Genomic DNA, 17,245 nt, shown 5'->3' with positions numbered 1-17,245 from the left:
CATTTTCTTTTTTATTTTTTTGGAGATGCAGAGAGCACTAAAGGAGGATGGAGGGATCAGAAACACTCATTTTGAGGATGCCTGGATCTGAATTCCTGGAAAACAGATAAAGACAGACTCCTAAGGGGAATGGAGGGGGAGGATACTGGGCTCATGGAAGACAAATGGTTACTGGGCACTGATATTTATTAATTGATTGGAGAAAAAAGTAGGGAAGAGCTTGTTGAAGTGATCTACTGCTAGGAAAGAATCATAACAGGACTATGGAAACAACAACAAAAAAAGGCCTCAAATAAAAGATGTGTACAACTCAATTGAAGAATACACGAAAGAGAAAAACATTCTAGCAGTTGGAGAAGTAAATGGCAATACTGGGAGAAAAGCACACACAAGGACAGAAACAATTTGTTAGAGCATTATTGATCTAGCTTAGGTGAAAGATAAGAGTGTATATAGTTATAAAGGGTGATGGAACATAGGATGAAGAGGCAGTTGTTAGAAGGATCTGTAGGTAATGCAGTCCAGATTATAGGAAAGAGGGGTTAAGATATCCTGAGTTGGACTGCATTTGGGGGGTTGCAGTCCAGATTATAGGAAAGAGGGGTAAAGATATCCTGAGTTGGACTGCATTTGGGAGGTTACAGTTGAGGAAAATAAGTGAGAAGACTATAATGAGATGCAGTGAGATGTTGAAAAGAAGGGCCCTGAAGTAATTTTGGGGCAGAGACTCAAAGAACTCTAATGTTCTAAGATAGTAGAAACAATACGTTTATGAAAACATAGTGGGAAGTAAAAAAAATAAATGAATAAAGAAAATGGAATAGAGTCTGGAAGCAAGGCAGACAAATGTTAAGTTTTGCCACTACTCTAATTCACATTTAACTGCCAATAGTGGGAAGCAAGGAACAGTAATAGATGAATGGGGGAATCGCTGGTAGAGGAAGTAAAAGGCACCATATATGTAGACTGTCTAGAAGAATTGTATGTCAACAGAAGATACAGCACAGATGAGTCACAAAACGATTTATACATTGCCAATATTTACCACCCATTACTGTATCCTCTTCTCCAGAAGGACAGATCAGTCCTGGAGTAAGTTTGTGTCTACCCATCCTATCATCTAGGTTCAATGTTTATAGTTTCCTGGGTCAGTGGTAGGGCTGCCCTTGTGTAGGGGCATCACCACTGTAGTTTGCCATACTCTAGGGACAAATCCTGTAGCAAATCTTAGGTTGAACCATTTAAGTAGGGGGTTTCACAAGCTCAATTTAGGTTCTATTTATTAGGTATGCAAGCTGTCAGGTCCCATGTAGTATCGTTAAGCAGTAACCCTTGAGTGGGTGTTGGTATATCAGGATTCACCCAGTGTTGGTGTGGTTTGATCATGAGGGCAAGGGACAGTTTTTCCCTCTATATGCTAACAATGATTGACCGACTCTTGTAATACACACCAGAGAATTTATTAACATCAGAAAGAAATGGCAAACATGCACAGAGCACAGGTGTCTTTGCAGGTTACAAGTGTGGTCAAAAAGTATTTTAGTACATTGTTTAAGATGTGACTTAACATTTATACATTTTATAAACCTCTTTATTATTTCTATACATTTGAATGTGTCCAAACACCGAAATTCAAGTAGCAATCGTGCTCCAATTTCCTCCACATGGTCATTGTGTAACATTAGAGTCAGTCTGCATGCCATAATGCAGAAGATAAGGACAAATATCAGCAAATTACTTTAAAATGTTCTGTTATGTAATTCCTTTTATTTTCTTCAGGAACGAAGTTTTGCATTTCTCCTTTCTTTCTTGATATGATTTTACTCCTATTATGCATAACTTTGTTGCCTTCCTTTGAAGTGCTTGTATCATCTGTGTGCATTTATACATGCATACATACATGCACACACGTGTGAATACATATATACGATTTGTAAGTGATATTCAGTCCACCTTTCTTGCTGTTGCAGATGGTATTCTTTACTGTTAGGATGGTTGATATGGCTGTCTTACGACCTCTTTACTCATTTGCTCTTTCTGCACTTTTCCTTTCAGGTGTTTTAACACTTTTCTGTGTTTTGTGCTTCTCAGGTGATTTATATGAGCTGTATTTAAACTTTGTCCCTATTTTTAGGTCTTTGTCCCCCCATTAACTTGGCTTTGTTCAGATCGAGCTTTGAGGCTGAGAGATATGATCTTTAGCCTCTTTGCAGACTTGCTGTGATGGCCTCAGTGTGACTTTTTTAGGATTCATACATTCTCTTAGAGCAAAACTTCATTGCAGAAAAACTCAGCAGGACCAGGGCAGACCCTCCACCCCACCACCACTGCAAATTGAAATCTCATCCTGGAGTCATACAAGAATTGACTCAGCTGTGAGAAACACATCAAGTAAATTGTTTGCCTCCTTTCTATACCTCTCAACTGTACAGATTTTCGCAGAATGTCTAGATTTTCATAAAATTGTGATTTTCTGGCAATTAGTAGCAAATCATTAAAGACTGAAGTTAGAAAATAAGGACAGACATTTGAGTTTCAGACTTCATACCCTTCAGAAAATTCATGCTAATGCAAAACATGTTATTCTGTCAACTTTCTAAGCTTGTAAGAGCAATATTTAAAAACTGTTCCTATTTTTGGGTGTTTGTCCATCTTTTATTTAAGGCTTTGTCCAGATTTCTTGCTCTAAGTGATTGAGAGGTATGCTCCTTTTAGAACAGGCAACTAAAGAAATTCTGCTCAAGGACTCTTGCAAGCAGGTTTGGAAGATGGATGCTTTCTCATTCTCACTGTTTGGAAATGCTTCTGTATGCTTTTCCGCTGTTTGCACTAATTTCCAGGATTCTTCGAAAGATCTAGAGGAACTCTCCAAACACTGCTGGTGAATCCCATTTGACCAAAGCAACAGTGACTCTCCCTTCTTTTCAATTTGGCCAAGGCCAATTACCACAGGTTTCCCCACAGACTGAATTTACTCACACACACAAGACAGGGGGCAGTTCTGATATACTCCAGTCTGGAAACTTTTCAGTTAACTGCATGGATGATAGAATTAAAGGTGATGAGAAAAACAGCTGCTAGAAAACCCGTGTATGTGCCAGAATAAACCATGTCTAGGCAGGTGTACAGCCCATTCCACAAGAGTTTTGGCTTCTTTTGTGGGCTTTTGGAAAGGGGTGGACTCCTAAGTATTTTAGAGGCAGTAACATGGTCCTGTGTACATGGTTTTACAAACCACTACAATCAGTATTTTTTTTCCAGGTTCAGAATTCTCCTGGGACTCCTAGAGTAGCCTCCCTGTTTTTTCCTTTTTCTTCCTAAATTTTGGTGTGGTATCCATTTAGCTTAGGCTACTGCAACACTGATCTGTGTTTTGAACATTGTAAAGTTGTGTAAGTAAAACGTAGCATAACAGTAGATATTGTAATAGATCACCATTGCATTAGCCTGTCCTCCCCTCCCTACCACTGCCTTTTTTCTTGTTTGTATTTTTTTCATGTCAGGATGTGGCTAGATTCACACTTTTTTTTGTGTATAGTTAGTGTTTGGTTTATTTCCTAGCATTGTTCTTCAGGGCTCTTCCTTTCATCCCTGACAGAAATATCTGAAGTGTTCTGTTCTCCAGATGTGTTTTTATGGAGCTCTGCTAGAGGTCCTGACAGTTGGAGTGCATGGAAGGTGCCCAAAGCTTTGAGAAGCTGGTCAGTAACAGGGGGTAGGATCAATTTAGCTTAGGCTATTGCAACAGTGATCTATTGGATCATCTACTGTTGTGTTCAGCTTTACCTTCACAACTGCTCTTTCATTTTTATTTGATGTAAAATGCTGAAAGGTGTGACAGTTGAATTGCTGAGTTCAGGTTTGGTTTAGAGCTGGCTGTTTTGAGTTTTACTGATTTTTAACTGAATAAGTGAACTGGATCTTGCCCAACCTCTTTTCAGCCATGATAGAGACCAGAAATTACATTTTATTTGCACAGTTTAGTCAAGCCATTTAACCAGCATGTTTTTGTGATATAGGACTGAAATTGGAGTACCCCAAAGAGAAAATCTGTATAAACATAGGGAGTGCTACATCCCTCCTCTGGGCCAGTAATCAAGGAGCCTCAATCCTCACCACTGACACCAGTGAGGAATGTTCATTTAGAACAAAAATGGATGCAGAAAGTATTTTCAGATGCAGCTCTCAGCACCAAGCACAATTTCCCTTAACACATAGGGAGCATGCTTTAGACCTGGGGCTAGACTTCCTGGCCAGACTCCATAAAAGGCTCCACCTTTCTCTCAGCAGAAATCGGTGCTCTGTGTCCCTGTTCCAAGTAGCTGGCACACACGCTCTTTGAGATTTGATTTACACACACACACACACACACACACACACACACACACACACACACACACACACACACACACACGGGGAAGGACTGGCACAATGGTAGTGTTAACCAAGTGGCAAGATTTTCAGGAGCATGAAGCCATAGTGTGACCAGGTAAATGCAATTACTCTCAAAGGTTGTGCTATTTTCTGAAAGACCAGCCACAATGAAAGGTTTAGATATATTTAATAATAAATAATAAAATAGAAAACATGAAAATACTGAATATCTAGTTACAGTAAACACCAGAGTTTTAATTTGCAGGAAATATGACAACAGCACAGCTGGAAAGATTGCGACAGATACAGAAAAAACAATATTTAACTAATCACACTATATTTTCCTAACTTATTGAAGAATTATTGTTGTCTACCTACTGGTTAGAGTAAGGCACGATGAAGTAGATGAGTGTCCTTTGTTGTCAGGTTCCCAAAAACAGAGTGCCGAGAGTCCTCTCGCATCTCTCACTAAATGCAGTTTCAATGCTGGCTGCAGAATATCACATCTAGTCACCTGACTCTGTGATTCCTGTACTGCCCCCTCAATAGAAACGTGAGACAGGATCTGGCACAGATGTGTCACAATACACACCTACAGCTTTGTTAAGACATCTGGAGACTGTAAAACAATTCCAGTACTTTCATCCTTCTGCAAAGACTAACCAGTGATTCTCTGGCACCACGTGGTAGAAATTAGCTCACCATTAAGAACAGGACCCCAGCTGAGACAATGCATCTCTGCTACATTCAAGCTTGTGAAATAAAATCTTCATGGCCTAAACCAGATAATTTAATTTCAAGCTATTTTTCTTAAGGTAGGCTGGGCTGAGCTTAACCCCATTCCTTTCCAGCATCCTCTGTTAACATGTATACATTTCAGCAGTTACCACAATACAGCCTGACATACATGTATTTCTTTTTTGTTCAGCAGGACTCACATTTTTAACGCAAGCAGCTTTACAAATACATTTTTAATACAAGCATCTGTACAAAGCAGTTTGATATACAAATGACATAAAATTCTGTACAGAACTCCAGCTAGCTATGCTGACATATGTTACATGTGCACTGCCCTACTATCTCTGGCACAGCCGGCACTATCTCTCATTATCACCTCTCTCCCCCTTTTGAAGATTCAAGTTAGTTTCTCAAGTGACCCTGAAGAAGTGTTGCTTGAGAGGAATGAGGCTGTCTTGGAACACACTAACCCATACCCTGTCTTGAGAACCCATCTGCATTGGCATTGCTGACCCCTTCCATTGAGGTGTCCATCCAAGCCTCACTGAGGAGATAAGTCACCAGATCCTCCTCAGGTTCCTCCTGCTACCCACAGCAAATATTCAGCACAAGGGCCTCCCTATTGTGGTACAGTTTGTGCACCTGCTCTTGTCTAGCAGTTCTACCATGTAGATAACATCACTGACCTTCCTTACCACTTTGAATGGTCCTTCCCAGGCTGCCTGCAGCTTATTGTGTCTTGACAGGATGAGTACCTTGCTGTCCCACAGCATACTCTCAGGCTCGAACATTCCTGTTATTCTAGATCTTTTTCTGCTGTTGGGCTCCTGCCAGTTTCTCCTGGGTCAAGCCCATGAGTTCCCTAAGCCTTGTGTTGAGGTTTAAGACATATGCCATAACAGATGCCTTGTGGGATCCACACTCATCCTCCCACTTATCACGAATCAAATCCAAGCCCCCTCCACACCACCCTTTGCCCATACAGCAAGTCAAAGGATGAAAAACCCGTGACTTCCTGGGATACCTGTCTGAATGTAAACAGCAGATGGGGCAAATATTTGTCCCACTCTCTCTTAAACTAGTCTGCAAATGCCCTTAACAATGTTTAACCTCTCCACAAGACTGTTAGTCTGGGGGTGGTAGGGGGTGGTCTTTAGGTGCTTCACTGCACAGCGCTCCCACAGACAAGCCAGCAGGTCTGACATGAAATTGGCACCTGTTTCAGTTAGTATTTCTGTCAGGGAAATCTACACTGCTGAATATATTTAATAAAGCATTTGCCACCTTCTCTGCCTCAAGGGAGGACAGAGCCACCTCCTTGGGGTATCTAGTTTTATAATCTACTGCCACTAGGGTATATTTCTTCCCTGTTGAACTTGGGGTGTTCAGTGGCCCCACAATATTCATAGCTGTCCTCTGAAATGGCTCCTCAATCACAGGCAAGGTATCAAAGGAACTTTGACCTTGTCTCCTGCCTTGCCTACTTTATGGTACTGCACACAGGTCCTTCAGTACCCTGTTAGGTCCCTTGCAATTCCTGGCCAATAAAAGTTCTGCATAATGTCTCTTGGTATGCTTTATGCACCTATTACCTGCAAAAGAAATGTCATGCGCTACGACTAAAAGTGCTAAATGATAGGTTTGAGACACTACCAACTACTGTACTACCTCACCCTCTAGCCCTTCTTCAGGGGTCCCCTTTCCCTGTACAGTAACCCTTTGTTCTGGTATGCAGACTCCCCTTTTCCTTGAGAATCGGGTGCCTTTTTAGCTACCTCCCTCAAGTTTCATAGTGTATGGTTTGAGAGCTGAGCCTGTCTCAACTCTACCTTTCTGACCCTTCCCAGCTCCACTTCCACAGGAAGTCTGCTATCTTCTGACAGTGATGCCTCACTGTCAGCCTGGGTACTACCACTCACCTCTGCCCCTGCAGTCACCCTGTCCAAGAGAACATCATTACCTATCTCCAGCTGTGGCTCACCTTCAGGCTTATTGCTACAGGGTAGCTTCCCCCCTGAAGTAGCCACATCACCAGCCCCGGCTTCAGATGTGGGGTCTGTGTGGGTCTTCCCCCAGGCTACTAGACCCACATGCCTGACTGCTTGTAACTGTATGCACAGAAGGTATTGCATTATCAGATTAATTCCCTATCAAGACATCTACAGAAATAACCTCAAACACCTACTTGCATGCTTCCTTTTCCACCCTCCCAGTCAAGGTAAACCATAGCCAAAGGTATTTGGAATGGGGTCACCCCCCTAAAGCTCTGACTGGAGTGGACTGTCCAAGCAAGTATTGCTTCTCTTTAACCACTGCAGGCTTCACAATGGTTATGTCAGAGGCTGTCTCTGTCTTTGCAGTGGCCTGTTTCCCACCCACTAAGATAGGATACAAACTTTGGTGATAGTTTGGTACCCCTGTGGTTTCCAGACAACTTACCACTTTCGTACTGTTATTCCCACTTGCTGGCTCCCCTCATCTTTTGTTTCCCCATCTTGCTTCAGTGGACATTTGTATGCTACATGACCCTCTGGTTACATTTAAAACATCTAAGCATTGATCCTGGCTGTGTACGTGAACTAGTGGTTTCACCTGTTCCTGGTGGCCTCTGTTGGGGTGATTTAGACTGCCCACCATGGGTTCCCTTATATCCATATGCAGCACTGGGTATCCCCTTTTTGTGCAGTGGTGTCTTGCTTACTAAGTAGAGATCCTCTTTTCTCCCAGCTCATCTGCAGAAATACACTCCCAGTCTGCCAACCAGATTCTCATGTCCTCAGACAAAGTGTTCAGGGCTTGTTCCCTCACCAAAAGTTCTGCCAGCCTTTCAAAATGGTAACCTGACACCCAGTCACCCACCTATGAAAATAAGTGCTTAGCTCAGCAATATAATCACATGCAGTTTCATCTGCCCCTCTATGTTCACAAAACTTTTTTCAGTAAACTTCAGATGTTAACTTATAACATTCCAATAAGCATTGCTTAACCTTGTCATAATTTAAACAGTCAGTATCAGACAATTTAGAAACAGCAGTTACAGCTTTACCTTGGAGTAAGGGGGTCAGGAACCGTACCCACAGCCCTTGGCCAACATTATACTGTTTACATATTCTTTCAAACATATGAATAAAACTATCAATTATCACCTTCTCTATACTGTGGAAGAAATTTACTGACTTTTTGTTTCTTCTGGGATTCAGTTATTCCCTTCCCCATTCCCTCCATGTTCCTGTCAAAGAGTCGGCATGTCCCTCTCGTGTTGATGCTGCTTCTCATTTTCTTTGGCCTCCAAACACCACAGTCTCTCATTGTTTTGACCTTCAAATGCTACAGTCTCTCTGCCAATTCTATTTCCATGCGTTTTGCCTCAAGTTCAAGTCTCTTTAACTCCAGACATATTTTTAAATCCTCTGAGAAAAAGGTGAACTGTTCTGTTTCTGTGGGTGCGCATCCCCATTGACAGACTGGTTGTTCTGGTTGCTGGTCTGTGTTGCAGCTGCGATTAAGGTTGAAATCATTTTCTCTTTATTCAGGTCGACATGCACCAGTCCTTTAGATTTGTACACCATAGCCAACTTGTTCACTGCCAGCTTGCCATAACCTTGCTTTCCCCGACTAAACTAAATTAACAGAAGTAAATACAACTGTTGTGAAAAATGAAACTGTATTTTTACCTTGTAGTTGCTGAGCGTACACACACCTTCAGTGACAACTGCTTACAGACGACAGAAGTTCAATTAATATGCACACCACTGCTCACCAATATGTGATGTCCCTCCTCTGGGACAGTAGTCAAGGAGCCTCAATCTTCACCACTGACACTGGTGGGGACATTCACTTAGAACAAAAATGGATACACACAGTATTTTCAGGTGCAGCTCTCTGCACCAAGCACAATGTTCCTTAAGAGACACAGGGAACACACTAAAGACCTAGGGCTAGACCTCCTGTCCAGGCCCCAAATAAGACTCCACCTTTCTGTGCAGAAGTCAATGCTCTGTGTCCCTATTCCAAGTAGTTGACACACACAATCTTTGAGATTTGATTTTCATACACACCTGGAAAAGGCTGGTACAGATTTACCAATTCTGCCATCTCCACCCAGACTATAAGGTCGATTCACTGCCACTAGCCATCTACTTTAAGGCTGTTACCAGGGTACCCAATTACTGTTAGTAAAATTGACCAAGTGGCAAGACTTCCAGGAGAATGAAGCCATAGTGTCACCAAATAAATGCAATTACTGTCAAAGGTTAAGTTATTTTCTAAAAGACCAGCCAAAATGAAAGGTTTAGATATGTTTAATAATAAAATAGAGAACATGAAAATACCGAATATCTATTCACATTAAACATCAGAGTTTCAGTTTGCAGGAAATATAAAAGCAACACAGCTGGAAAGATTCAAACAGATACAGAAAAACAATATTTAACTAATCTCACTATATTTCCTAACCTGAAGAATTACTATTCCCTACTTACTGGCTAGAGCAAGGCAAGATGAAGTGGATGAGTGTCCTTGCTGTCAGGTTCACAAAAATAGAATGCTGACGGTCTTCTCACATCTCTCACTAATATATAAATGCAGTTTCAGTGCTGGCTGGAAAATGACATCGACTCTAGTCACTTGACTCTGGTTATCACACTACCCTCTCACTAGAAACTTGAGCCAGGATCTGGCACAGATGTGTCACAGTACACACCTAGAGTTTTGCTAAGGCATCTGGAGACTGTAAAACAATTCCAATACTTTCATTCTTCTGCAAAGACTAACCAGCCATTCTCTGGCACCCCAGGGTTAGCAATTAGCTTACCACTATGGACAATAAGAGCAGGACCCCAGCCCAGAAGCTGCTTCTCTACTGCATTCAGGATTCTGAGATAAAACCTTTATGGTCTAAGCTAAGTCATTTCATTTCAAGCTGTTTTTCTTAAGGTAAGCTGGGCTGAGCTTAACCCCTTCCCTTTCAGCATCCTCTGTTAACATATATACATTTCAGCAGTTACACAGTACAGCCTGCCATACATGTATATTTCTTTTCATAGGTAGGTACTAGTCTATTGGTCCTAGGGCCTATATAAGCCTAGCCAAAAAGGTACCCTGTCTTTCACCACCCAATTAAATTATTTTCCTGTGCCCCTGTCGCGCAGAGCTACAGAAGTGATCCCCAGGGTGAATTTCCTATTTCCCATCATCAAGATTTTTCTTGAAGAGTGCTAATGAGGAGCTTTGTTTGATATAGATAGGTAGTTTGTTCCAGAGTATGGAAACTCTCTGGAACAGGAATCTATTCCCTCCAGCATGTTCTGTGTATTGTGGTGACAAGGTTTAGGTCCCTAGACCGTGTAGCTCAGAGGGATTGGAATTTCTTTAAGTGGAGCATGTCCAACAGGTTTGGGTTTGACATAGTTTTGTATGTTAGGTAGAGATTGCCCCTGAGTAGGTGATATGCGACAGAGTAAAGCTGGAGTTTTTTGAGGTGGTCTGCATAGGGCATCTGTTTGAGGCCGGTTATCCTCTTTGTGTGATATTTCTGCGGCCTTTCCAGTTGTCATAGATGTCTTGTGAGGTACATGCCAAAAGAGACATTGTACTCTATAATGGGTCTAATGAGTAGAGGGGAACAATTACCTCTTTTTTCCTGGATGAGAAACCTTTTGTGATGAGCTGTGCCACGTACAAGGATTTCCTGACTACTGTGGCGATGTAATTATCAAAGGAGAGACTACTGTCCACCTGTGTCCCAAGGTCTGTTATCACACTTTCGGTGTTAAGTAGACTACCGCCTATGTGGTAGTTCATGGGTACAGAGTTTTTACCAAAAGGGATGACAATGCACTTTTTGGCATTGAGCTTGAGACCATGGCTTTGACACCAGGCATCTGTCTCTGTGAGACCCTTTTGTAGGATGTCCACATCGTTAAGAGTTTCGATTATGGCTCCTAGTTTGCAGTCATCTGCGAACTTCATTAGCCAAAGACCTTCTGTATTAGCCTGTGCTTCAGAGAAGTAGATACCAAACAGGAGAGGACCCAGGACTGAACCCCGTGGTACTCCACTTGTCACTGGTCTGAAGTCAGATTTGGAGTCTGTTACTTTCACAGTGTGGGTTCTGTCAGTGAGCCAGTTGGCAACCCATCTTGTGACATAGGGATTTATACCTAGTTTAGTGAGGTTATCTATAATTCCAGAGTGGGGGATGGTGTTGAAAGCCTTGGTAAGATCTAGATAGGCTGTGTGAACCACCTTACCTTCATCTACGGCTTTGATGACTGCTTCAAAGAAGTCTATCAGGTTTAGGAGACGTGATCTGCCTTTTACAAACCCGAACTGGGTGGTTTCCAGAGTTTGGAGATTACCAATGTCTTTGTTTATAAGTTCCATGATGATACGTTCCATGGCCTTGCAGACCAGGCTTGTCAGGCTAATGGGATGGTAGTTTCCGGGGTTGGTGGTGGATCCCCCTTTGTGGAGTGGGGTAACCCCCACTGTGCACCATTCAGTGGGCACAAAGCCTGAGGTGAGGTATGATTGAATATGGTACATAGGTGGGGTGCCAGTTCGTTCTGTAGTTGGGATGCCAGTTCATTCTGTAGTTTGTGTAGAATGCAGCCTGGGATGTTGTCAGGTTCCATGGATGCTGTGTTCTTTGCTTTGGAGAGTATGTTTTTTACCTCTGCAGCCGTGATTACAGGAACTTTGCATTCTTCTGGTATAGAGATGAGCCCTTTAGGGGGTCAGAGGGGGTATAGAGATGAGCCCTTTAGGGGTGAGAGGGGGTAAAGAACCTATCTGCCAGGATGTTGGCAATATCAGTAGGTTCTGTATATTTAGTGCCATTTTGCTGTAACCCAGAGCAGATCTGAGTGTTGTCATTGAAATTCTTGACATAGCTATAGAATGCTTTGTGGTTGTCTTTAGAAACAGTAGAGAGTTTTGTTTTCGTGACTAGCTTTGGAGGATTTTATGAGGGATCTCGGCTTCTTACTGAGTCTGACCAGGGAGTTCCTCCAATCATGGGAATTTTACTCTTTTTTTTTTTTTTGCAGCAGTTTCTTTCGTCTGTTGTAGAGTTTGTTTATGGCAAGGGACCACCAGATTGGCTTTTTTTTTTGAGGATAGCATCTTGGCTCTGTTAGGGATAGCACAATCCATGCACTCATGTAAGTGCTTATAAAGTGCATTTGTGTAGGATTAAGCAGTCGTACCTCTATTGTTCGTCTGCATGGATGTCGTGAAGTTGCCACTTCTGTCTTAAGAAGCGTGAAGTTGGCTTTGGAGAAATTTTTTACGGTGATTTCCCTAATGGGGGGTGGGGGCGGGAAGTGGATGTCTAGGGTGATTAGCTTGTGGTTGGATCTGACCAACGAGGAATTGACCTCTGGTGTGGAACACCGGTCGCCCATGTTGATAATGACCAGGTCTAAGATACTGCTGCCCGTGGTGGGGGTGTGGATAAGTTGATCCAAGGCATTGAAATGTATGCATTCCAGAAAACGTTGAGCAAAAGAGTTGGTACGAGTAGTTTTCCCAGTTAATGATGGGGTAGTTGAAATCACCCATTATTAGGGTGTTAGGTTGTACCTTAATATTTTCCAGTGTATCAAGAAATGAGGAGTGGGAATCCTGGGGCATGTGGGGGATCTGTAGCAAGCTACAATTTGGATTGCAGTCTTGCCCATAGTTAGTTGCACTTGGATAATCTCAGATGCATTATGCTGAGCAACCAGCCTGGAGGTGTGGATATCCTTAATGAATATGGACACGCCTCCGCCTTTACTGTTTCGGTCCAGGTTAGGTGGCTGAAAGGTGTGGTATGAATTATAGCCTGATAATGCAGGGGTGCTCTCTGGAGCCTTGAACCAGGCATCTGTCACTGCACAGATGTCGATGTTCTCCATTTTTAAGGAGTGCCTTGAGTGAATGAGTGCATTTTGAGGTTTTCTGTCCAGCAGGACCCACTGTGCTACATTTTTAACACAAGCAGCTTTACAAATACATTTTTAATACAAGCATCCATAAACATCAGTATGATATACAAATGACATAAAATTCTTTACAAAACTCCAGCTAACTATGCTGGCATATGTTCCACATGCACTGCCCTACTCAATCTGGCATAGCTGGCGCTACCTCACATCGTCACAGGGAGAACATGCAAACTCCACGCAGACAAGAGACCAGACTAATGCACAATCTTAGATCTTTGTAGCAGATATGTTACTACCAAGCCATCATGCCTGCTCCTTGGAACATCTGAAGATGAATTTTAGCATGCAAGAAGTGAAAATGTTTTGTTCTAGCCTTTCAAGAACCTGGAATTATTTTATCTTTACAGATATTCGTCTTTGCTGTCCATTTTCTTGTCTAAAAGTTTTAACCGCTTATATTATAATGTTTGTGTGCAGTGCATTGCATTTTTTTCCCTGAATTTTAGTTTCATTTTCAGTCTGATTGCCTTTTTTTTTCTTAGGTAACCTACAAATGGCTAAGCCATACACTGGGTGTGCATGTAAACCAAGCAAAACAGTAAGTAAATCATTGAGGGTTAACCTTGTTTATGTAGTAAACTTTTTCATTCTTTGTTTAAAAGTTATGCATTATTTCACCAGTGCGGTGGTGGTGCTGCAGTAGCGTTGTCGCCTCACAGTTAGACGTTGCCCGTTCGATTCTCAGTTAGAGCGTCTTCTGTGTGGCGACATGCGTGAGCAGTTCCGTTGAAGGTTGTGCGTTAGGCCCAGCAAGCCAGCACGTAAAACTCTACTGCCAATCATTAGCGGACCGGAGTTTCTGCTGTGGCGACCCCTAACCGGGAAAAGCCGAAAGACAGACAGACAATCTGAGTTTATATATACTTCTTGGTTACTGTGGTCTACGTAGTTTAAATCTGACCGTAAATCCCCCCCCCCTGATTCTGTAGAATTTTGCACTTTTCTAAGTATGCAGACTCTGTAACACATTAAAAGTTGGAGAGACCCATTGCCACTGTCACTGTAAACCTGATTTTCCACTGTTTGCAATGGGAATGTGATTTTGTAAATTTGCATTGGTAGAGGAATGTACTTGGGGACACACAGATTTCGTGCACTTTGATTTCTCATAAATTTTTTTCTCTAGTGGGTTGTGAGGGTGAATTTTATTTTACTACATGTGTGAGGTTGAATTTTATTTTACTACATGTTTGCGTTGTCCATTTGTCATTGCTGTTCTGTTTATATCAATACTATCTTGTAAATATGAAAATTTCTATTTGTTGCTACTTAGGACTAAGGTACATGTTCTTTTTCTAGAAAGAAAATATATGAAAATTGACGTGAAACTATACAGTTTGATGATTTTGCATCCTGCTTGTTTCTGGTCTAAGAAATGCAATTACCAAGTGCCTTCTTTGTCCATTTGTTTCATGACTGTCCTTATTTTTTATCTGCACCAAGTTTTAAGCGTAGAGACTTAATCAATTTTCACTTGGAATCCAGAAACACACCCCTCTCGCAAGACCTCTTCATGAAAATCAAGTGTGAAATAATCTATTTTGGTGAGTTGTAGCATGGCAAAAGTGGCTTATTTAATGACATGCATGGTTTCCTCCCATGTTACAAAGACATGCATCTGGAGCGTTTCTCACTGGGCCTCCGCTGTAAATTGGCTTGTTCCAAGTCAGACTTTTCCAGTAAACAAATGTCAGTTTATTTATTTTTTTCTAATTTAGTTATCTCCCAGTGCTGCTAAGCTCTCTTGACAGCCAGTACACAAAAATCTGGCCATATGACATTTGTTCTGGGTATGTAAATATATCAGTAAACATATCTCTTTTTTTTGTGTGTGGTATAACATGAGAACTGAAACGGTGCATTTGGCATCATGGAGCACCAACTGTAAGGACCTGTTGGACTTGGGCCATGGGTGTTTGGACTATTCAGCACAGCTGCTAAGCCCATCCCTATCTCAAAATGTCTTGCTTTTTGTACACTTCTTCCCTACTGCAGACGCTTGAAAGCACATAAAGACTATATTTAGGCTATTTGAACATAATTTTATGTTTTACAAATATTTTTTTTATTCCTATTGTGTTATATTTACTTCCTCCCTACTTGGACATTTTTCTGAGTTTCTGTCTCATGATTTTTTTTACTTTATTCAGTGGAACACTTTTTTTTCTCTTTATGACCCTTATAAGTTTTACTGTGGTCTTAAACTGGTATTTGTGTTTAATTTTTTGCCATGACATTTTTCCTCTACAGTCATATTTTGTTGCCATTTTAGTGTTCTTTTCACTGGTAGTTTTCATTGAAGAAAATGTAACTGCAAACAGCTGTTTGCTACCACATATCCTAACCACTAATTCTCATTTAATTAGTGTATTACAGTAGTTGTTAGTGCCTCGTGGACTTATTGATTTATCCATGGACTTATTTGATTTATCCTTCTTGGTTAAGGAAGAGTAGTCTTAAAAGACACTTCTTGAGCTAATTTTATCTTTAGCTTTACAGTGCGTTTAAATTTAGTGAGGTGATCTTGTGCTTTCCGCCTCAATGATAGTTCTGTTTTTTTGCTTAATGTGAATCATAATATCATTAAATGGTGTGCTCATGCATTTTTCTTTGTAGATGTAGAGTAGTGACAATTTTCTCTCTTAATTATACGTTTTTACAATGATTGCCTTTGTTTAAGTTGGTGGTCTTTGTGTACCCCTCCCATTTCTCCCATTTATCAGTTCTCCATTGAGATGACTTGGGTCAGTTTTTGTATTGCATATTTATTTGGATAGATTTTGACATACACACACACACACACACACACACACACACACACACACACACACACACACACACACACACACACACACACACACACGCACACACGCACACACACACGCGCACACACACACACACGCATATATTATGTATGTATGTGTATATATAATATAATGTGTATATATAATCATAAAAAAGTCTCCGAACATGTATGAAGAAGCTATATCACTTGTACAAAAAACACACTTCAAGAACTACTTATTATAAAATAAGAACACGAAGTACACTAAGAGCGAAGCAGGTGCTAAGCTTTCGTTCTTTTACTAGTAGGAAGAACTTCATCAGATAAAATGTAAAACATCAGAACAAGTGTTGAATATGGTCCAGAATAAAATCAATAATGAGCAGAAACATTAATAACAATATATACACACAGAAAAAGATCCAATCAACTTTAAAATGTGTGCTGTTGTCATGGAAACCAATGGTTAAACTGTAAATATGACTGATGATTGCATAGGATCAAATAACAATCAAAGCATTTGCGCTAATATACTGCAGTAAATAAAATTCTTTAATACAGTATATATAATTTAATTAACATATATTTAACATCTCCATTTGAGAGTGCACTTCACATTAAGCATCTCATTGAGTCCAGGAGGTGCTTCGGCATTCAGTCTGAGCTGCCAACGAAGCTCTATAACCTCCAGTAATGTGTTAACGTCTCCCATAAGCGGATCTACAAAATCAAGCACTAAAAATTTAAAGTGAGAAAAAGCAGGGCAGTCTGAACTGTGTTTCATCAAGGCATTTTTCATGTCCCTGTTTCTAACTGCTGCACAATGCTGTTTTATATGGGACGAAAGTTTGCGAGTGGTTTTGAAATTTAAAAACCAGGACAGGACATACAAATAGCAGCATAAACTACATTAGTTGTTTTACAGTTAAAATGCCTTTTAAACTGCACTTTAAAATTATTATGAGGAAATTTAAAAGCATCTCCAATCAAGATGAAATCACAGGCTATACAGGTGCCGCACAGGAATGTGCCAACATTTTCATTAGTGTTCACAACTTCATCATTGTTAGAAGGACAGAAGGGGTGGTCCCTGTTCTCAAAAGACCTTCGCAGAGACTTGGATCGCTTATGTGCAAACAGTGGGTTATTTTTAGTGCTTGATTTTGTAGACCTGTTTATATATGTATATATGTGTGTGTGTGTGTGTGTGTGTGTGTGTGTGTGTGTGTATATATGCATCTACCTGACAACACCGACACACTACAACACTGACAACGAAATCACCGACACCACATAACCGAAAGTTCACAAACACGAAACCTCACATGCCCGACACACCACAATCCGACAATCAACA

General features: G+C 41.1%; 1 protein-coding gene across 1 annotated transcript in view; it reads left to right on the top strand.

The window, feature by feature from the left end:
- The window catches only part of POLD3 (DNA polymerase delta 3, accessory subunit), a 713,420-nt gene that overhangs the window by 26,961 nt on the left and 669,214 nt on the right, over positions 1–17,245 (top strand). The window contains exon 2 of the mRNA XM_044072678.1: positions 13,586–13,641. Coding sequence (XP_043928613.1) covers positions 13,586–13,641 — 56 coding nt within the window. The remainder of the gene's footprint in view (positions 1–13,585; positions 13,642–17,245) is intronic.

The sequence above is a fragment of the Protopterus annectens genome, chromosome 5.part0 (assembly GCF_019279795.1).
Source record: "Protopterus annectens isolate FY-2018-M chromosome 5.part0, PAN1.0, whole genome shotgun sequence".
Taxonomy (NCBI): Eukaryota; Metazoa; Chordata; order Ceratodontiformes; family Protopteridae; genus Protopterus; species Protopterus annectens.
The sequence above is the reverse complement of the archived record's forward strand: the minus strand, read 5'-3'. Positions and strand labels throughout refer to the sequence as shown.